The sequence below is a fragment of the Heterodontus francisci genome, chromosome 1 (assembly GCF_036365525.1).
Source record: "Heterodontus francisci isolate sHetFra1 chromosome 1, sHetFra1.hap1, whole genome shotgun sequence".
NCBI classification, from domain to species: Eukaryota; Metazoa; Chordata; class Chondrichthyes; order Heterodontiformes; family Heterodontidae; genus Heterodontus; species Heterodontus francisci.
In genome coordinates this window covers 7,563,077-7,584,267 of record NC_090371.1, presented here as the reverse complement: position 1 = coordinate 7,584,267, position 21,191 = coordinate 7,563,077, and the positions used below count along the sequence as shown (strand labels likewise).

Below are 21,191 nucleotides of genomic sequence, written 5' to 3'. Positions count from 1 at the left end.
CCAAAGCCGGTCCACCATCTACAAGGCACAAGTCAGGAGTGTGATGGAATACTCTCCACTTGCCTGGATGGGTGCAGCTCCAGCAACACTCAAGAAGCTCGACACCATCCAGGACAAAGCAGCCTGCTTGATTAGCACCCCATCCACAAACATTCACTCCCTCCACCACCGACGCACAGTGGCAGCAGTGTGTACCATCTACAAGATGCACTGCAGCAATGCACCAAGGCTCCTTAGACAGCACCTTCCAAACCCACGACAACTACCATGGAGAAGGACAATGATGTTGGAGATTGCCATTGCCTGACAAATGATAGCTGCCATATGTCAGCTCATGGGAGAGTTTGTGGATGGAGCTTACTGCTGTGGGAATCATCAGTGAACAGCCATATTCCCGACCTTATGAAGCACAGAGGATGGTTGGCCGAGGACAGTGCCATAAGGAATTCCTGCCGTGATGCCCCACAGCTGAGAAGATTGGCCTCAGGCAGTTAAAATCCTGGCTATGAGATGAGACTGCAGGCATTGTGAGACTTTTCCTGTGACCCATTGGGGGTCGGTGCCATCCAATATTGCTTATCTCTCTCCCACCTGCCCACCATCTCACTTGGTTGCTGTGTAGCTCAGACAGTTTTAGGATCTGTTGTGCGTCATGTTGATATTCTCACTGTGCGTATTGTTACGTTAAATGGTTGAAAATAATGTGAAATGTAAACCATGCAAGGCTGAACTGTCTTTATTCTGCTGCAGCCTAGAATTTCATTCCACCCTGGTCTCTGAGGCTGTGAAAAAGGTGATCAAACTGGGCAAGGTAGGTGAGAGACTCACCGCAGACAGATGTCTGGGGGTTGGTAGCAGACGGGGTGTGGGCTTGTGGTAGACGGGGTTGGGGGTGCGGGCTGGCGGTTGACGGGGAGTCGGGGGTGGGGGTGTGGGCTGGTGGTAGACGGGGAGTCGGGGGTGGGGGTTGGGGTGTGGGCTGCCGGTAGACGGGGAGTCAGGGATGGGGGGGGTGCGGGCTGGTGGTAGACGGGGAGTCGGGGGTGGGGGGGGGTCGGGGGTGCGGGCTGGCGGTAGACTGGGAGTCGGGGGTGGGGGGGGGTCGGGGTGTGGGCTGCCGGTAGACGGGGAGTCGGGGATGGGGGTTGCGGGCTGGCGGTAGACTGGGAGTCGGGGGTGGGGGGGGGGTTGGGGATGTGGGCTGGCGGTAGACGGGGGTGGGGGGGGTTGGGGGTGCAGGCTGGCGGTAGACGGGGAGTCGGGGGTGGGGGGGGTTGGGGATGTGGGCTGGCGGTAGACGGGGGTGGGGGGGGGTCGGGGGTGCAGGCTGGCGATAGACGGGAGTCGCGGGTGGGGTGAGTCGGGGGTGCAGGCTGGCGATAGATGGGAGTCGCGGGTGGGGGGGGTCGGGGGTGCAGGCTGGCGGTAGACGGGGAGTCGGGGGTGGGGGGGGTCGGGGGTGCGGTCCTGGCGGTAGACGTGAGTCGGGGGTGCAGGCTGGCGGTAGACGGGGGGGGGTTGGGGGTGCAGGCTGGCGGTAGACGGGGGTTGGGGGTGTGGGCTGGTGGTAGTCGGGGATGGGGGGGGGGTTCGGGTGGTTGGGGATGAGGGGGGGGTGCGTGGGGTCGGGGGTGCGGGCTGGTGATAGACGGGGAGTTGGGGGTGCGGGTGGTTGGGGGGGCGGGTGGGTGCGGGGGGTTGGGGGTGCGTGGGGTCGGGGGTGAGGGTGGGGTCGGGGGTGCGGGCTGGTGGTAGTCGGGGGTGAGGGGGTTGGGGGTGTGGCCTGGTGGCAAACAAAGCCTCCATCACTTAATATTAGCGAGGGAAAACAAAGTGAAGAGATAATTGTGAGAAACCAATAGAATCATAGAAAGTTTAAAGCACAGAAAGAGGCCACTTGGTCCATTGTGTCTGTACTGGCCAAAAAACAATCCACCCAGTCTAATCCCACTTTCCAGCATTTGGTCGATAGCCCTGCAGATTACAGCACTTGAGGTACATATCCAGACTCCTTTTGAATGAGTTGAGGTTTTTTGCCTCAACTACCCTTTTAGGCAGTGAGTTCCAGACCCCCATCACCCTCTGGGTGAAAAAGTGTTTCCTCATCTCCCCTCTAATGTTTCTGCCAATCACTTTATATCTCTGCACTACAGTAGGGAATAGTAAGGCATTGCATGGAGTCAGAGTAACAGGGAATGAAATAAGGTCCAAACTACATTTCCTGTGCATTTGTGTGAATGTGCTGAATGTGGTCATAGTCATTTACAGCACAGAAGGAGGCCATTCGGCCCATCGGGTCCATGCCAGCTCTCAATGGAGCAGTCTAGTCAACTCTGTAGCCCTGAAAGGTTATTTCCTTCAAGTGCCCGTCCAGTTTCCTTTTGAAATCATTGATTGTCTTCACTTCCACCACCCTGGGCAGCGAGTTCCAGGTCATTACCACCCCACTGTGCAAAAATGTTGTTCATATTCCCCCTGCAATTCTTGCCCAGAGCTGTGTCCCCTAGTCCTTGTACCATCAGTTAATGGGCACAGTTTTTCCCTGTGCAACTTATCTAAGCCTGTCATAATCTTGTCTATCTCTATCAAATCTCCCCTCAATCTCCTTTCTACCAGGGAGAACAATCCCAGGTTCTACATCCGAACCTTGTAGCTAAAATCCCACATCCCTCGAACCATTCTGGTAAATCTCCTCTGCGCCATCTCAAGGACCCTCACATCCTTCCTGAAGTGTGGGGATTAGTACAGGACGTAATACTCCAGTTGTGACTGAACCAGAACTTTATAAATGTTCAGCGTAACTTCTGTGCTTCTGTACTCAAAGCCTCTATTTATGAAGCCCAAGATCCCATATACTAACTACTCAATATGTCCTGCCATCTATAAAGATTTATGCACGTGCATCCCAGGTCACTCTGTTGCTGCACACTCTTTAGAACTGTGCCATTAAGTATGTATTGCTTCACCCCATCCCTTCTGCCAAAATGCATCACCTCACGCTTGTCAGTATTAAATTCCATCTGCCACCTCTCTGCCCATTCTGTTAGCTTATCTATATCCTGTTGCAGGCAGTTCACATCATCCTTACTGTTTGCCACACCTCCAAGTTTAATATCAGCAAATTTTGAAATTCTACTCTGTATTACGAACATACAAATTAGGAGCAGAAGTAGGCTATTCGGCCCCTCTAGCCTGCTCCGCCATTCAATAAGATCATGGCTGATCTGTTTATGTCTCGAATTCCACTCTCCCATTTTCCCCTGATAATTTTTGATTTCCTTACCTAAAAAGAATCTATCTACGCCCACCTTAAAAATATTCACTGACCCCGCCTCCACCACCTTCTGAGGCAGAGAGTTCCAAAGTTGCACAACCCTCCTCATCTCTGTCCTAAAAGGGCAACGCCTAATTTTAAAACAGTGCCCCCTAGTTCTGGACTCACCCACAAGAGGAAACATCCTTTCCACATCCACCTTGTCAAGACGGTCAGGATCTTATAAACTTCACCTCACTCTTCTAAACTCCAGTGAAAACAAGCCCAGTCTGTCCAACCTTTCCTCATAAGACAACCCACTCATTCCAGGTATCAATCTAGTAAACCTCCTCTGAACCGCCTCTAACGCATTTACATCTTTCCTTAAATAAGGAGACCAAAACTGTGCATAGTATTAGAGATGTGGTCTCACCAATGTCCTGTATAACTGAAGCATAACATCCTTACTTTTATTTTCAAATCCTCTGGTAAAAAATGATAGCATTCCATTAGCCTTCTTTATTACTTGCTGTACCTGCATACTAACTTTTTTTGACTCATGCACTAGAATACCTAGATCCCTTTGCACCTCGGAATTCTGCAGTCATTCTCCATTTAAGTAATACTCTGCTTTTTTATTCTTCCTGTCAAAGTGAACAACTTCACATTTTCCCACATTATACTCCATCAGCCAGATTTTTGTCCACTCACTCAACCTATCTATATTGGTCTGCAACCTCCTTATGTTCTCTTCACAACATACTTTCCTACCTATCTTTGTGTCATCAGCAAATTTAGCTACCATGCCATTGCTCCCCTCATCTACGTCATTGATATAAATTGTAATAAGTTGAGGCCCCAGTACAGACCCCTGTGGGTCTCCACTCGTCACATCCTGCCAATCATAAAAGGCCCCATTTATGCATACTCTGTTTTCTGTCAGCCAGCCAATCTTCTATCCATGCTAATATTTCCCCCCCCACCTACACCCTGAGCTCCTACTTTGCGCAATCACCTTTTATGTGGCACCTTGTCAAATGCCTTCTGGAAATCCAAGTACAATATGTCAACGGGTTCCCCTTTATCCACAGTGCATGTTACTCCTTCAAAGAACTCCAATAAATTGGTTAAACATGATTTCCCTTTCAGAAAACCATGCTGACTATTCCCGATTGCCTTGTGTTTTTCTAAGTGCCCAGCTATAGCCTCCTTAATGATCGATTCTAACACCCTCCCCATGACAGATGTCAAGCTAACTGGCCTATTATTGGTTCCCCAACCTTTCACCCTTGTTGGAATGCTCCTAGCCTGTACCTGAAGCATCTCTTCCTTAAAGATAATCCATTGTTCCGATACAGCTCTTCCTTTCAGTCTTAAGTTCTATTCTACCCTGGCTAGATCCCTTCTCATTACGTTGAAATGAACCCTCTTCCAATCTAGCTGTTCTACCTCATTTTGTTCCTTACTTTTCTGTATTACTAGTCTAAATCTTATGATATGGTGATCACTCTTATCCAAATGCTTCCCGACAGACATTTGGTCCACCACATTTCCCTGCACCACATCCAGCAATCCCTCCTTCCTAGTTGGGCTGAGAACACACTGACCAAGGAAGTTCTCCTGATCACATTTCAGAAATTTCTCCCCCTCCCTTTCCCTTTACTCTAACATTGCCCCAATCGATATTCAGGTAATTAATGTCCCTCAGTATCACCACTCTATAGTTCTTGCACATCTCAGTGATTTCCCTGCAGATTTGCTCCTCTATATCTGTCTCTATTTGGAGGCCTATAGAATACCCCCAGTAGAATGATCATATCCTTTTTGCTTCTCAACTCTAACCAAATGGATTCTGTCTTTGCCCCTTCAAGGACATCCTCCCTTTCCAACACGACGATGTCTTCCCTAATCAGTACTGCCACCCACTTCCCTTTTTTCCTTCTCTAACTTTTCTGAACACTTTATATCCTTGAATATTAAGCACCCAGTCCTCGCCATTTTTAAGCCACGTTTTCGTTATTGCCACTGCATCGTATTCCCGTACTGCTGTGTGTGCTTGTAGCTCACCAACCTTACTCACCGCACTTTGTGCGTTTTCATACATGTATTGTAATTCTGTATTTGCATCCCTCGTAGTCCTTCTCTGTCTACTCCTATCTAATATAGAACTACTCCCTTCTGTGGTACTGCCCAACACACTCTCATTATGCACCTTATTCCTCTTTTCTACTTCTATTTGCTGGTGCTGATCCCTCTGCTAATCTATTTTAAACCTTCCCCAACCACATTTGTGAACCTCCTTGCGAGAACATTGGTCCCACATGGCAGACTGGTCAGAAAAATGAAAGCCCATGGGATACAGGGCAATGTGACAGGTTGCATCCAGAATTGGCTCACGGACGGGAAACAAAATGTAGTAGTTGACGGATGTTTATGTGAATGGAAAGCGGTTTCCAGTGGCGGGGTGTGATGGGGGGGCGGGGGGTAGTGTGTGTGTGTCTGTGTGTGTGTATATATATATATATATATATATATATATATAGTGGGGGGCAGGGGAGTGTGTGTGGGGTGAGAGGGGGTGGTTTGTTGGTTTTTTTACACTGCGAGTCCACTACTATCTTCGCCTGATTTGTGGAATAGTTTTCTCTTCATTTACCCATATTATTGGTTCGATTTTAATTTGGTTCAACTTTACTTTCATTTTGTCCTTTTTGCTTTATTTCTCCCTCGGCCTGCGATTAGGTTCGGACCCGAGACATGGGCGGTTATTCCACCACCAGTGATTTCCTGAAGAGCATCATTGATAACCTGCACCCTCCTCGCCTCCGCTAGTCTGGCTCGGGCTCTGGAGGGCACTGAGTTCCTCTTAGAAACAGAAGCTCACATTGTGAGTTTGGACTTAATACTGTCATTGGACCCCTGGAGACTCTATCACCCCCACCTACCACCCAAGTGATTTCCTGCAGGACTCACACATCTAACCCCCCACTATTCAGAAACCTGTAGGAACGTGTGGGGTTGGAGAGTTTATATCCACACTCTGGGTCCTGTCCAGGAGGGGTTTATAGAAAGTAGGGTCTTTGTGGCTTGGGTGTCTCTTAGTGACCTGGTTCAGTATTAGAGTTAATCTATAACCCTCCCCATCCTGTGCTCTCCTCCTCTGTCAGTGGGTCAGTGTCAGTCTCTCTCTCTTTCTCTCTCAGTGGGTCAGTGTCAGTCTCTCTCTCTCTCTCTCTGTCAGTGTCAGTCTCTCTATCTCTCTCTCTCTCTCTCTCTTTCTGTCAGTGGGTCAGTCTCTCTCTCTCTCTCTCTGTCAGTGGGTCAGTCTCTCTCTCTCTCAGTGGGCCAGTGTCAGTCTCTCTCTCTCTCTCTCTCTCTCTCTCTCTCTCTCTCTCAGTGGGTCAGTGTCAGTCTCTCTCTCTCTCTCTCTCTCTCTCTCTCTCTTTCTGTCAGTGGGTCAGTCTCTCTCTCTCTCTCTGTCAGTGGGTCAGTCTCTCTCTCTCTCAGTGGGCCAGTGTCAGTCTCTATCTCTCTCTCTCTCTCTCTCTCTCTCTCTTTCTGTCAGTGGGTCAGTCTCTCTCTCTCTCTCTGTCAGTGGGTCAGTCTCTCTCTCTCTCAGTGGGCCAGTGTCAGTCTCTCTCTCTCTCTCTCTCTCTCTCTCTCTCTCAGTGGGTCAGTGTCAGTCTCTCTCTCTCTCAGTGGGTCAGTGTCAGTCTCTCTCTCTCTCTCTCTCTCTCTCTGTCAGTGGGTCAGTGTCAGTCTCTCTCTCCCTCTCTCTCTCAGTGGGTCAGTGTCAGTCTCTCTCTCTCTCTCTCTCTCTCTCTCTCTCTCTCTCTCAGTGGGTCAGTGTCAGTCTCTCTCTCTCTCTCTCTCTCTCTCTCTCAGTGGGTCAGTGTCAGTCTCTCTCTCTCTCTCTGTCAGTGGGTCAGTGTCAGTCTCTCTCTCCCTCTCTCTCTCAGTGGGTCAGTGTCAGTCTCTCTCTCTCTCTCTCTCTCTCTCAGTGGGTCAGTGTCAGTCTCTCTCTCTCTCTCAGTGGGTCAGTGTCAGTCTCTCTCTCTCTCTCTCTCTCTCTCAGTGGTCAGTGTCAGTCTCTCTCTCTCTCAGTGGGTCAGTGTCAGTCTCTCTCTCTCTCTCTCTCTCTCAGTGGGTCAGTGTCAGTCTCTCTCTCTCTCTCTCTCTCTCTCTCTCTCTCTCAGTGGGTCAGTGTCAGTCTCTCTCTCTCTCTCTCTCTCTCTCTCTCTCTCTCTCAGTGGGTCAGTGTCAGTCTCTCTCTCTCTCTCTGTCAGTGGGTCAGTGTCAGTCTCTCTCTCTCTCTCTCTCAGTGGGTCAGTGTCAGTCTCTCTCTCTCTCTCTCTCTCTCTCTCTCAGTGGGTCAGTGTCAGTCTCTCTCTCTCTCTCTCTCTGTCAGTGGGTCAGTGTCAGTCTCTCTCTCTCTCTCTCTCTCAGTGGTCAGTGTCAGTCTCTCTCTCTCTCTCTCTCTCAGTGGGTCAATGTCAGTCTCTCTCTCCCTCTCTCTCTCAGTGGTCAGTGTCAGTCTCTCTCTCCCTCTCTCTCTCAGTGGTCAGTGTCAGTCTCTCTCTCTCTCTCTCTCAGTGGGTCAGTGTCAGTCTCTCTCTCCCTCTCTCTCTCAGTGGTCAGTGTCAGTCTCTCTCTCCCTCTCTCTCTCAGTGGTCAGTGTCAGTCTCTCTCTCTCTCTCTCTCTCAGTGGGTCAATGTCAGTCTCTCTCTCCCTCTCTCTCTCAGTGGTCAGTGTCAGTCTCTCTCTCCCTCTCTCTCTCAGTGGTCAGTGTCAGTCTCTCTCTCTCTCTCTCTCAGTGGGTCAGTGTCAGTCTCTCTCTCCCTCTCTCTCTCAGTGGTCAGTGTCAGTCTCTCTCTCCCTCTCTCTCTCAGTGGTCAGTGTCAGTCTCTCTCTCCCTCTCTCTCTCAGTGGGTCAGTGTCAGTCTCTCTCTCTCTCTCTCTCTCTCTCTCTCAGTGGGTCAGTGTCAGTCTCTCTCTCTCTCTCTCTCAGTGGGTCAGTGTCAGTCTCTCTCTCTCTCTCTCTCTCAGTGGGTCAGTGTCAGTCTCTCTCTCTCTCTCTCTCAGTGGGTCAGTGTCAGTCTCTCTCTCCCTCTCTCTCTCAGTGGGTCAGTGTCAGTCTCTCTCTCTCTCTCTCTCTGTCAGTGGGTCAGTGTCAGTCTCTCTCTCTCTCTCTCTCTCTCAGTGGGTCAGTGTCAGTCTCTCTCTCTCTCTCTCTCTCTCTCAGTGGGTCAGTGTCAGTCTCTCTCTCTCTCTCAGTGGGTCAGTGTCAGTCTCTCTCTCTCTCTCTCTCTCTCTCTCTCTCTCTCTCTGTCAGTGGGTCAGTCTCTCTCTCTCTCTCTCTCAGTGGGTCAGTGTCAGTCTCTCTCTCTCTCTCTCTCAGTGGGTCAGTGTCAGTCTCTCTCTCTCTCTCTCTCAGTGGGTCAGTGTCAGTCTCTCTCTCTCTCTCTCTCTCTCTCTCTCTCTCTCTGTCAGTGGGTCAGTCTCTCTCTCTCTCTCTCTCAGTGGGTCAGTGTCAGTCTCTCTCTCCCTCTCTCTCTCAGTGGTCAGTGTCAGTCTCTCTCTCCCTCTCTCTCTCAGTGGTCAGTGTCAGTCTCTCTCTCTCTCTCTCTCAGTGGGTCAGTGTCAGTCTCTCTCTCTCTCTCTCTCTCAGTGGGTCAGTGTCAGTCTCTCTCTCCCTCTCTCTCTCAGTGGTCAGTGTCAGTCTCTCTCTCCCTCTCTCTCTCAGTGGTCAGTGTCAGTCTCTCTCTCCCTCTCTCTCTCAGTGGGTCAGTGTCAGTCTCTCTCTCCCTCTCTCTCTCAGTGGTCAGTGTCAGTCTCTCTCTCCCTCTCTCTCTCAGTGGGTCAGTGTCAGTCTCTCTCTCTCTCTCTCTCTCTCTCTCAGTGGGTCAGTGTCAGTCTCTCTCTCTCTCTCTCTCTGTCAGTGGGTCAGTGTCAGTCTCTCTCTCTCTCTCTGTCAGTGGGTCAGTGTCAGTCTCTCTCTCTCTCTCTCTCAGTGGGTCAGTGTCAGTCTCTCTCTCTCTCTCTCTCTCTCTCTCAGTGGTCAGTGTCAGTCTCTCTCTCTCTCTCTCTCTCTCAGTGGGTCAGTGTCAGTCTCTCTCTCTCTCTCTCTCTCAGTGGGTCAGTGTCAGTCTCTCTCTCTCTCAGTGGGTCAGTGTCAGTCTCTCTCTCTCTCTCTCTCTCTCTCTCTCTGTCAGTGGGTCAGTCTCTCTCTCTCTCTCTCTCAGTGGGTCAGTGTCAGTCTCTCTCTCTCTCTCTCTCTCAGTGGGTCAGTGTCAGTCTCTCTCTCTCTCAGTGGGTCAGTGTCAGTCTCTCTCTCTCCCTCTCTCTCTCAGTGGGTCAGTGTCAGTCTCTCTCTCTCTCTCTCTCAGTGGGTCAGTGTCAGTCTCTCTCTCAGTGGGTCAGTGTCTCTCTCTCTCCCTCTCTCTGTCACTGGGTCAGTGTCAGTCTCTCTCTCTCTGTCAGTGGGTCAGTGTCAGTCTCTCTCTGTCAGTGGTTCAGTCTCTCTCTCTCTCTCTCTCGGTCAGTGGGTCATTGTCAGTCTCTCTCTCTCTCTCTCGGTCAGTGGGTCAGTGTCAGTCTCTCTCTCTCAGTGGTTCAGTCTCTCTCTCTCTCTCTATATATATATATATATATATATATCTCTCTCTCTCTCTCTCTCTCTCTCTCTCTCTCTCTCTTTCTGTCTGTCAGTGGGTCAGTGTCAGTCTCTCTCTCTGTCTGTCAGTGGGTCAGTGTCTGTCTCTCTCTCTCTCTCTTTCTGTCTGTCAGTGGGTCAGTGTCAGTCTCTCTCTGAGTGGGTCTCCCCTGCCTTCCCTCCCAGTGACCTAGTCCAGTATAGCTTTTAAACTTTAACCATCCCAATCCTGTGCCCTTCGTTCATCGGCTGATTCCCTTGTAGAGAGGCCTGTGTAGACAGGAGTCACAGGGCAGAACTGGAGGCTTTAAATAATATCCAGGGTCACCTGCAAGGGCCACAAGATCCACAATGACTGTCTCAGTCTCTCCTGCTCTCCATCTTTCCATCTTTCCCCATTTCTGGATCATATCCCTTTTTTTGAGATTTGATTTTGAAGATTTTATGATTGATTGATCCAGGGTGCAGAAAGAACACGTGAATTGCCAAGAATCATGACGTAAACAAATGAACTTTACAGATCAGGTGGCTGACACCCAGCGGAAAATTTTTAGGATTATTTAGCATCTGCATCACTGATACTGGAGCAATCATCAGGAGCATCACACCTCAGGGGGTCTGCAGGGTACTTTGGAGAGGTGACCGGCTCCCTCCCGCATGGACTGTCTGTTACAACACCTGTTAAATCCTGGACTTGGAGCAGCCATATTAATAACAAATAAAATGTTTCATCAAGCCAGCTTCACATCTGCATCACTTTGTTTCACTTGGTAATCTGAACACTTCCTGGGGTAGGTTAAGAACTGGTGGTTATATACAACCCTTTTCAGAGCCACAGGATGTTTTCAATGTGGTATAGGCACTAATAGAAAGTCAATGAGAGAGAAGGGACATTGGAGCCATTTCTCACACCACAGCAAAGTCCTGGTTGATTAACTGGCGTCCTTCCATCTGTGAGATTATGTAAATGCAGCCTCAGAACTTTGGTGAGGTCTTACGGGTGAAGTGCCCTCCATTTGTTTTTTGGTTCATAGCCTAGGTAGGATTTGGAGACAGTCTTGACCAGCACCTGCATCTCAACATTGCAGACTGAATCCAGAGGAAGGCCGGGAGGCCCTATGTCTGGAGCCCACTTGGTTGCAGTAGTTAGCGGAAGGCTCTTGTTTTAAGGCATCACCAGCTGTCTATATGACTCCTGGAAGAGAAGGTCAATGGGGGGTTGGTGGTCAATTTCAATGAATATGGTGGGGTGGTTCGGGACTAGAGGGAGAGCAGTATGAATAAAGCTGTAACGGGTTGAGATAAAATAATTGAGGGAACAAGTTGAGTAAAGAGGATTGAGTGGTCTGTGAATGTACAGAGCATTCAATGACAAACTGGAGTTAGAACAATTACTACTGATAAAAGCGAACAAGAATCATCATTGTGGAACACGATTTAAGTTTGAATAGGACTGGGAACTCAAATAGTTTATAACATTTTCAGCGGAGATAGGCTGTAAGGGTGCGTTAGTAAAGGATTCTGTCTTAGAGATTGTGAGGATCAGTTTCTGTTGATAGAATTCATAGAGTCATTCATGGAGAGTTAAGCAGCAAGAGAAATGGTACAATTCTGATGTGAACTACAGGCCATTCAGTGGCGATGGGACCAAGGGGGAGATCTTCAGACAGATCAGGGAAATGGGCAACAGGGCAGTAATACTGGGTAACTGTGACTGTCTCGAGTTAGACTGGATTAAATCTGCTGCATGTAGTCTTTGTGGGTGTGGGGAGTAGCTCAGAGTGCAAGGTATGGCCAGCTCAGGGTCCCTGTGAAGGTTTAGCAAAAGCCCCACTTCCTCCTGACAGGGGGTGTTCCTTTCTTACTGTCAAACCCACAACTCTTGAAAGATTGGTTTTGATTTCACTACCTCAGTACGTTGGAAAGTCTGTTACAGCCAATGAAACACTTGAAGTGTGGTCACTGCTGCAATGTAGGAAATGTGATGGAACATTTGTGCATTGCAAGATCCCACATTCCACAATGTGATAATGACTAGACAATGGGAACACTACATTTAGTCATGTCTCCCACCAATGGTAGACTTAGTACTCTCAAAGCCGTCTAGAGTCAAATACTGAAACTGCACCAACATGTACTCCTCACAGGCTTCAGCTCATTGGTGGCCTGCAGAGAGTTGAAACAATACCTCACTGGTCTACCTCATACTGAGCACACACCAGCCTTCCAGTCCAATACCTCCACTATTAAACCCATGTTTATTCGCTCCCCAGGTTCGGACTCCTGATATGGGTGGATACTCAACCTCGGCAGAGTTCACCTCAGCTGTGATTGCTAACCTCGGCGCCTGAGCATTGGCAGGACCTGGGCAGCTGCGCAAAGATTCTACAAATACCCTAAAATGGGCATTGAACACCCTGCTAAAACATTTCATCAAGTTCAGTTCATCAGTCTACTGTGTTAATCTGTTAAATGTGAATAAAAACAAGGTGTCCCTGTCGGGTTTTAATTTGCTGGCAAACAACTTTGCAGAAAGAATTCACAAATGGTAAGAGATGGGATAGACAGAGGTTAAGAGCTTCTCTGATGTAAACTTAGTTGAAACGGCTCCGTCACCTCAACTGGTCTGAAAGAATTACTTTAGAATTCTCTTCAGGTGTATGTGGAAAATTTTCACATCCTCTTATTTACACGTTTGAAGGACAAATAGATGTGTTGCCAGAGGAGGAAGGCATTTAGTGGATGGAATAGAGACACTGTCAGCGGACTACAGGTGTCTTTCCAGTATGTTTTCTCCCATCACAGCCACAGGGCGGCACAGTGGCGCAGTGGTTAGCACCGCAGCCTCACAGCTCCAGGGACCCGGGTTCGATTCCGGGTATTGCCTGTGTGGAGTTTGCAAGTTCTCCCTGTGTCTGCGTGGGTTTTCTCCGGGTGCTCCGGTTTCCTCCCACAAGCCAAAAGACTTGCAGGTTGATAGGTAAATTGGCCATTATAAATTGTCACTAGTATAGGTAGGTGGTAGGGAAATATAGGGACAGGTGGGGATGTTTGTTGGGAATATGGGATTAGTGTAGGATTAGTAAAAATGGGTGGTTGATGTTCGGCACAGACTCGGTGGGCCGAAGGGCCTGTTTCAGTGCTGTATCTCTAATCTAATCTAATCTAATCATCAGTGTGATGCCACTGATGGAATGGTATGAGAGTAAAGATACTTATTAATAGAGGGTGAGCACAAAAGCAAGTCATTCTCAACTTTTCTAAAACATTGGTTCAGCCTCAGCTGGAGCAGTGTTCAATTCGGAGCACTGCACTTTTGGAATGATATTAAGGCTTTGGGTAGGGTGCGGAGATTTACTAGAATGGTACTAGTAATGAAGGACTTATTATCTGGAGAAGCTGAGATTGTTGTTGTGGGAGCAGGGATGGGTAAGAGGCATTCAAGATTAAGTTTTGAGTAAATGGGAAATTGTTTCCAGTACCAGAAGGGTCAGTAACCAGAGGGCACAAATTTCATTGAATCATAGAATGGTTACAACACAGCAGGCCATTCAGCCCATCAGAGACACGGAGGAACAGATTGGGAGGCAGATTTTGGAAAGGTGCAGAAGTAACCGGGTTGTTGTCATGGGTGACTTCAACTTCCCTAATATTGATTGGAACCTCCTTAGTGCAAATAGTTTGGATGGAGCAGTTTTTGTCAGGTGTGTCCAGGAAGGTTTCCTGGCTCAATATGTAGATAGGCTGACTAGAGGGGAGACTATGTTGGACTTGGTGCTTGGCAACGAACCAGGCCAGGTGGCAGATCTCTTGGTGGGAGAGCATTTCGGTGATAGTGATCACAACTCCCTGACCTTTATGATAGTCATGGAGGGGGACAGGAGCAGACGGGATGGGAAAATATTTAATTGTGGGTGGGGGAATTACAATGCTATTAGGCAGGAACTGGGGAGCATAAACTGGGAACAGATGTTCTCAGGGAAATGCACGACAGAAATGTGGAGGTTGTTTAGGGAGCATTTGCTGTGACTGCTGGATAGGTTTGTCCTGATGAGGCAAGGAAGGGATGGTAGGGTGAAGGAACCTTGGATGACAAGAGATGTGGAACAGCTAGTCAAGAGGGAGAAAGAAGCTTACTTAAGGTTGAGGAAGCAAGGATCAGACAGGGCTCTAGAGGATTACAAGGTAGCCAGGAAGGAACTGAAGAATGGACTTAGGAGAGCTAGAAGGGGACATGAAAAAGTCTTGGCGGGTAGGATTAAGGAAAATCCCAAGGCGTTCTACACTTATGTGAGGAACAAGAGGATGGCCAGAGTGAGGGTAGGGCCGATCAGGGATAGTGGAGGGAACTTGTGCCTGGAGTCGGAGGAGGTAGGGGAGGTCCTAAATGAATACTTTGCTTCAGTATTCACTAGTGAGAGGGAACTGGTCGTTTGTGAGGACAGCGTGGAACAGGCTGATATGCTCGAACAGGTTTGAGGTTAAGAGGGAAAATGTGCTGGAAATTTTGAATGATATGAGGACAGATAAGTCCCCGGGGCCAGACGGGATATACCCAAGGGTATTACGGGAAGCGAGGGAAGAGATTGCTGCACCTTTGGCGATGATCTTTGCGTCCTCACTGTCCACTGGAGTAGTACCGGATGATTGGAGGGTGGCAAATGTTGTTCCCTTGTTCAAGAAAGGGAATAGGGATAACCCTGTGAATTATAGACCAGTCAGTCTTACGTCGGTAGTGGGCAAATTATTGGAGAGGATTCTGAGAGTCAGGATTTATGATTATTTGGAAAAGCATGGTTTGATTAGAGACAGTCAGCATGGCTTTGTGAGGGGCAGGTCATGCCTCACAAGCCTGATTGAATTCTTTGAAGATGTGACAAAACACATTGATGAAGGAAGAGCAGTGGATGTGGTGTATATGGATTTTAGCAAGGCGTTTGATAAGGTTCCCCATGGTAGGCTCATTCAGAAAGTAAGGAGGCATGGGATACCGGGGAAGTTGGCTGGATGCAAAATTGGCTGGCCCATAGAAGACAGAGGGTGGTAGTAGATGGAATGTATTCAGCATGGAGCTCGGTGACCAGTGGTGTTCCGCAGGGATCTGTTCTGGGATTTGTGATTTTTATAAATGACTTGGATGAGGAAGTGGAAGGCTAGGTTAGCAAGTTTGCCGATGACACGAAGGTTGCTGGAGTTCTGGATAGTGTGGAGGGCTGTTGTAGGTTGCAACGGGACATTGACAGGATGCAGAGCTGGGCTGAGAAGTGGCAGATGGAGTTCAACCTGGAAAAGTGTGAAGTGATTCATTTTGGAAGGTCGAATTTGAATGCAGAATACAGGCTTAAAGACAGGATTCTTGGTAGTGTGGAGGAACAGAGGGATCTTGGGGTCCATGTCCATAGATCGCTCAAAGTTGCCACCCAAGTTTATAGGGTTGTTAAGAAGGCGTATGGTGTGTTGGCTTTCATTAACAGGGGAATTGAGTTTAAGAGCCGTGAGGTTATGCTGCAGCTCTATAAAGGCCCTGGTTCGACCACACTTGGAATATTGTGTTCAGTTCTGGTCACCTCATTATTGGAAGGATTTGGAAGCTTTAGAGAGGGTGCAGAGGAGATTTACCAGGATGCCGCCTGGACTGGAGGGCATGTCCTACGAAGAAAGGTTGAGGGAGCTAGGGCTTTTCTCATTGGAGCGAAGAAAGATGAGAGGTGACCTTTATAGAGGGGTACAAGATGATGAGAGGCATAGATAGCGGGGATAGCCAGAGACTTTTTCCCAGGGTGGAAAGGGCTATCACCAGGGGGCATAATTTTAAGGTGATTGGAGGAATGTTTCGGGGAGATGTCAGAGGTAGGTTCTTTTCACAGAGAGTGGTGGGTGCGTGGAATGCACTGCCAGCGGTGGTAGTAGAAGCAGATACATTAGGGACATTTAAGCGACTCTTGGATAGGTACATGGATGATAGTAGAATGAAGGGTAGGTAGTTAGCTTGATCTTAGAGTAGGTTAAAGGTTCGGCAAAACATCGTGGGCCGAAGGGCCTGAACTGTGCTGTACTGTTCTATTCTATTCTATGTTCTATGTCCATGCCAGTGTTTTGTAAAAGCAATTTAGCTAGTCTCACTCCCTAGCCCTGCAAGTTTTTTTCCCCTTCAGGTTCTACGCAATTCCCTTTTGAAAGTCACAGCTAAATCTTCTTCCAGCACTCTCCAGCAGTGCATTCAAGTTCCTAACCACTTGTTGCCTAAAGGTTTTTCCTCATATTGCTTTCTTTTGCCATTCACTTTAAATCGGTGTCCTCTGGTTCTTGACTCTTCCATCAATGGGAACAGTTTCTATTTATTGTCTGGACCCCGCATGATTTTTAACATCTCTATTAAATCTCCCCTCAATAATACGTATACCGTTTTGGATACGGTTGAGGGGGACGACCTACCAGAGGAAAGCCACAGTGGCCAGGTCTCTGGCACTGAGTCTGGCTCAGAAGGGAAGGGGGGAGAATAGGAGAGCGATAGTGATAGGAGATTCAATGGTTAGAAGAACAGACAGGAGATTCTGTGGTCACGAACGAGACTCCCGGATGATATGTTTCCTCCCGGGTGCCAGGGTCAGGGATGTCTCGGATCGAGTCTACAGGATTCTTAAGGGGGAGCAGCCAGAGGTCGTGGTACATATCGGTACCAATGACATAGCTAGGAAAAGGGATGAGGACCTGAAAAGAGAATATAGGGAGTTAGGTTGGAAGCTGAAAGGCAGGACGAGCAGAGTAGTAATCGCAGGATTGTTACCGGTGCCACGTGCTAGTGAGGCTAGAAACAGGGAGCGAGTGCAGCTGAACACGTGGCTACAGAACTGGTGTAGGAGGGAGGGATTCAGATATGTGGATCATTGGGATACGTTCTGGGGAAGGTGGGACCTGTACAAGAAGGACGGGTTGCATATGAACTGGAGGGGCACCAATATCCTGGGCAGGAGGTTTGCTAGAGCTCTTCGGGAGGGTTTAAACTAGTTTGGCAGGGGGATGGGAACCGGAGCCACGGATCAGTGGATGGGGTAGCTGTTGAACAGGCAGATACAGAGTGCAGAGAGTCTGCTGAGGAAGGTTAGACAGTTGACAGGGCAAGGTTGCAGCCAGTATGATGGGTTGAAGTGTGTCTATTTTAACGCAAGAAGTGTCAGGAATAAGGGTGATGAACTTAGAGCATGGATCAATACTTGGAGCTACGATATTGTGGCCATTACGGAGACGTGGATATCACAGGGGCAGGAATGGATGTTGGATGTTCCAGGGTTTAGATGTTTCAAATGGAATAGGGAGGGAGGTAAAAGAGGTGGGGGAGTGGCATTGTTAATCAGGGATAGTATCACAGCTGCAGAAAGGGAGGTCGTCGAGGAGGGTTTGTCTACTGAGTCATTATGGGTGGAAGTCAGAAACAGGAAAGGAGCAGTCACTTTGTTGGGAGTTTTCTATAGACCCCCCAATAGCAGCAGAGACACGGAGGAACAGATTGGGAGGCAGATTTTGGAAAGGTGCAGAAGTAACAGGGTTGTTGTCATGGGTGACTTCAACTTCCCTACTATTGATTGGAACCTCCTCAGTGCAAATAGTTTGGATGGAGCAGTTTTTGTCAGGTGTGTCCAGGAAGGTTTCCTGACTCAATATGTAGATAGGCCGACTAGAGGGGAGACTATGTTGGACTTGGTGCTTGGCAACGAACCAGGCCAGGTGGCAGATCTCTTGGTGGGAGAGCATTTCGGTGATAGTGATCACAACTCCCTGACCTTTATGATAGTCATGGAGGGGGACAGGAGCAGACGGGATGGGAAAATATTTAATTGGGGGAGGGGGAATTACAGTGCTATTAGGCAGGAACTGGGGAGCATAAACTGGGAACAGATGTTCTCAGGGAAATGCACGACAGAAATGTGGAGGTTGTTTAGGGAGCACTTGCTGCGACTGCTGAATAGGTTTGTCCCGATGAGGCAGGGAAGGGATGGTAGGGTGAAGGAACCTTGGATGACAAGAGATGTGGAACAGCTAGTCAAGAGGAAGAAAGAAGCTTACTTAAGGTTGAGGAAGCAAGGATCAGACAGGGCTCTAGAGGATTACAAGGTAGCCAGGAAGGAACTGAAGAATGGACTTAGGAGAGCTAGAATGGGACATTAAAAAGTTTTGGTGGGTAGGATTAAGGAAAATCCCAAGGCGTTCCACACTTATGTGAGGAACAAGAGGATGGCCAGAGTGAGGGTAGGGCCGATCAAGGATAGTGGAGGGAACTTGTGCCTGGAGTCGGAGGAGGTAGGGGAGGTCCTAAATGAATACTTTGCTTCAGTATTCACTAGTGAGAGGGACCTGGTCGTTTGTGAGGACAGCGTGGAACAGGCTGATATGCTCGAACAGGTTGAGGTTAAGAGGGAGGATGTGCTGGAAATTTTGAATGATATGAGGACAGATAAGTCCCCGGGGCCAGACGGGATATACCCAAGGATATTACGGGAAGCGAGGGAGGAGATTGCTGCGCCTTTGGCGATGATCTTTGCGTCCTCACTGTCCACTGGAGTAGTACCGGATGATTGGAGGGTGGCAAATGTTGTTCCCTTGTTCAAGAAAGAGAATAGGGATAACCCTGGGAATTATAGACCAGTCAGTCTTACGTCGGTAGTGGGCAAATTATTGGAGCGGATCCTGAGACACAGGATTTATGATTACTTGGAAAAGCATGGTTTGATTAGAAAATTGGCTGGCCCATAGAAGTCAGAGGGTGGTAGTAGATGGAAAGTATTCAGCATGGAGCTCGGTGACCAGTGGTGTTCCACAAGGATCTGTTCTGGGACCTCTGCTCTTTGTGATTTTTATAAATGACTTGGATGAGGAAGTGGAAGGCTGGGTTAGCAAGTTTGCCGATGACACGAAGGTTGCTGAAGTTGTGGATAGTGAGGAAGGCTGTTGTAGGTTGCAACGGGACATTGACAGGATGCAGAGCTGGGCTCAGAAGTGGCAGATGGAGTTCAACCTGGAAAAGTGTGAAGTGATTCATTTTGGAAGGTCGAATTTGAATGCGGAATACAGGCTTAAAGACAGGATTCTTGGTAGTGTGGAGGAACAGAGGGATCTTGGGGTCCACGTCCATAGATCGCTCAAAGTTGCCACCCAAGTTGATAGGGTTGTTAAGAAGGCGTATGGTGTGTTGGCTTTCATTAACAGGGGAATTGAGTTTCAGAGCCGCGAGGTTATGCTGCAGCTCTATAAGGCCCTGGTTCGACCACACTTGGAATATTGTGTTCAGTTCTGGTCACCTCATTATTGGAAGGATTTGGAAGCTTTAGAGAGGGTGCAGAGGAGATTTACCAGGATGCCGCCTGGACTGGAGGGCATGTCCTACGAAGAAAGGTTGAGGGAGCTAGGGCTTTTCTCATTGGAGCGAAGAAGGATGAGAGGTGACTTGATAGAGGGGTACAAGATGATGAGAGGCATAGATAGAGTGGATAGTCAGAGACTTTTTCCCAGGGTGGAAAGGGCTATCATCAGGGGGCATAATTTTAAGGTGATTGGAGGAAGGTTTCGGGGAGATGTCAGAGGTAGGTTCTTTACACAGAGAGTGGTGGGTGCGTGGAATGCGCTGACAGCGGTGGTAGTAGAAGCAGATACATTAGGGGTATTTAAGCGACTCTTGGATAGGTACATGGATGATAGTAGAATGAAGGGTAAGTAGGTAGTTTGACCTTAGGGTAGGTTAAAGGGTCGGCACAACATTGTGGGCCGAAGGGCCTGTACTGTGCTGTACTGTTCTATGTTCAACCTTCTGCAAGAATACCCCCAGCTTGTCCAATCTAACCAATTGAAGTTCTTTATCCCTGGAATGATCCTCGTAAATCTTTTCTACACTCTCATGCCTTCACAACCTTCCCAAAGTGTAGTTCCCAGAATTGGATACACTACTCCAGCTGAGGCCAAACAATTGTTTTATAAAGATAAATTTCTTGCTTTTGTGCCCTATTTCTAACGCCAAGTATCCTGACTTACGGTAAAAGAATCAGAGGTGACCTGAAGAACTTTTTTTAAAAAGAGTTGTTGCAATGCTGAAAGGGTGGAAGCAGATTCAAATGTAGCTTGAGAATTGGATAAATATTTGAAGGGAAAAAATTAGAGCTAGAGGGAAAGAGAAAGATAATGGAATTCATTGGATAACTACCAAAGACCCAGCGCAAGCATAATGGGCTGAATGGCCATTTTTGTTCGTTTCATGGGATGTGGGCGTCGCTGGCTAGGCCAGCATTTATTGCCCATCCCTAATTGCCCTTGAGAAGGTGGTGGTGAGCTGCCTTCTTGAACCGCTGCAGTCCATGTGGGGTAGGTGCACCCACAGTGCTGTTCGGAAGGGAGTTCCAGGATTTTGACCCAGCGACAGTGAAGGAACGGAGATATAGTTCCAAGTCAGGATGGTGTGTGGCTTGGAGGGGAACTTGCAGGTGGTGGTGTTCCCATGCATCTGCTGCCCTTGTCCTTCTAGGTGGTAGAGGTCGTGGGTTTGGAAGGTGCTGTCTGAGGAGCCTTGGTGCGTCGCTGCAGTGCATCTTGTAGATGGTACACACTGCTGCCACTGTGCATTGGTGGTGGAGGGAGTGAATGTTTGTGATTGGGGTGCCAATCAAGCGGGCTGCTTTGTCCGGGATGATGTTGAGCTTCTTGAGTGTTGTTGGAGCTGCACCCATCCAGGCAAGTGGCGAGTATTCCATCACACTCCTGACTTGTGCCTTGTAGATGGTGGATAGACCTTGGGGAGTGAGGAGGTTTGTTACTCGCCACAGGATTCCTAGCCTCTGACCTGTTCTTGTAGCCACAGTATTTATATGGCTACTCCAGTTCAGTTTCTGGTCAACGGTAACCTCCAGGTCGTTGATAGTGGGGGATTCAGCGATCATGATGTTGTTAAATGTCAAGGGGAGATGGTCATTGCCTGGCACTTGTGTGGCGCGAATGTTACTTGCCACTTATCAGCCCAAGCCTGGATATTGCCCAGGTCTTGCACTAGATGGTGGTGAGTGCCTGGAACTTGCTGCCGGGGGAAGTGGTGGAAGCAGGTACAATAGCGACGTTTAAGAGGCATCTTGACAAATACATGAATAGGATGGGAATAGAGGGATACGGTCCCCGGAAGTGCAGAAGGTTTTAGTTTAGACAGGCATCAAGATCGGTGCAGGCTTGGAGGGCCGAATGGCCTGTTCCTGTGCTGTACTGTTCTTTGTTCTGGATCACACTACTAGGACTATTTCCAGAGAATAAAT

The 21,191-nt window shown here is 48.6% G+C and overlaps 1 protein-coding gene across 5 annotated transcripts in view; it reads left to right on the top strand.

Moving 5' to 3' along the window:
- The window catches only part of idh3b (isocitrate dehydrogenase (NAD(+)) 3 non-catalytic subunit beta), a 74,060-nt gene extending 61,670 nt beyond the window's left edge, over positions 1-12,390 (top strand). Inside the window, exons 11-13 of one of the 5 annotated variants that reach the window (XR_010973686.1) lie at positions 751-811; positions 5,996-6,140; positions 12,180-12,268. Coding sequence is in view for 3 of the 5 variants with exons in the window: in XM_068028599.1 (XP_067884700.1) it covers positions 751-811; positions 5,996-6,085 (151 nt within the window). In the remaining 2 variants the exon portion in view is untranslated. Of the gene's footprint in view, positions 1-750; positions 812-5,995; positions 6,449-10,367; positions 10,641-12,179 lie in introns of those variants that run through there. The other 4 variants (XR_010973687.1, XM_068028612.1, XM_068028619.1 and 1 more) reach the window with 4 other exon arrangements.
- Positions 12,391-21,191: the final 8,801 nt, after the last annotated feature.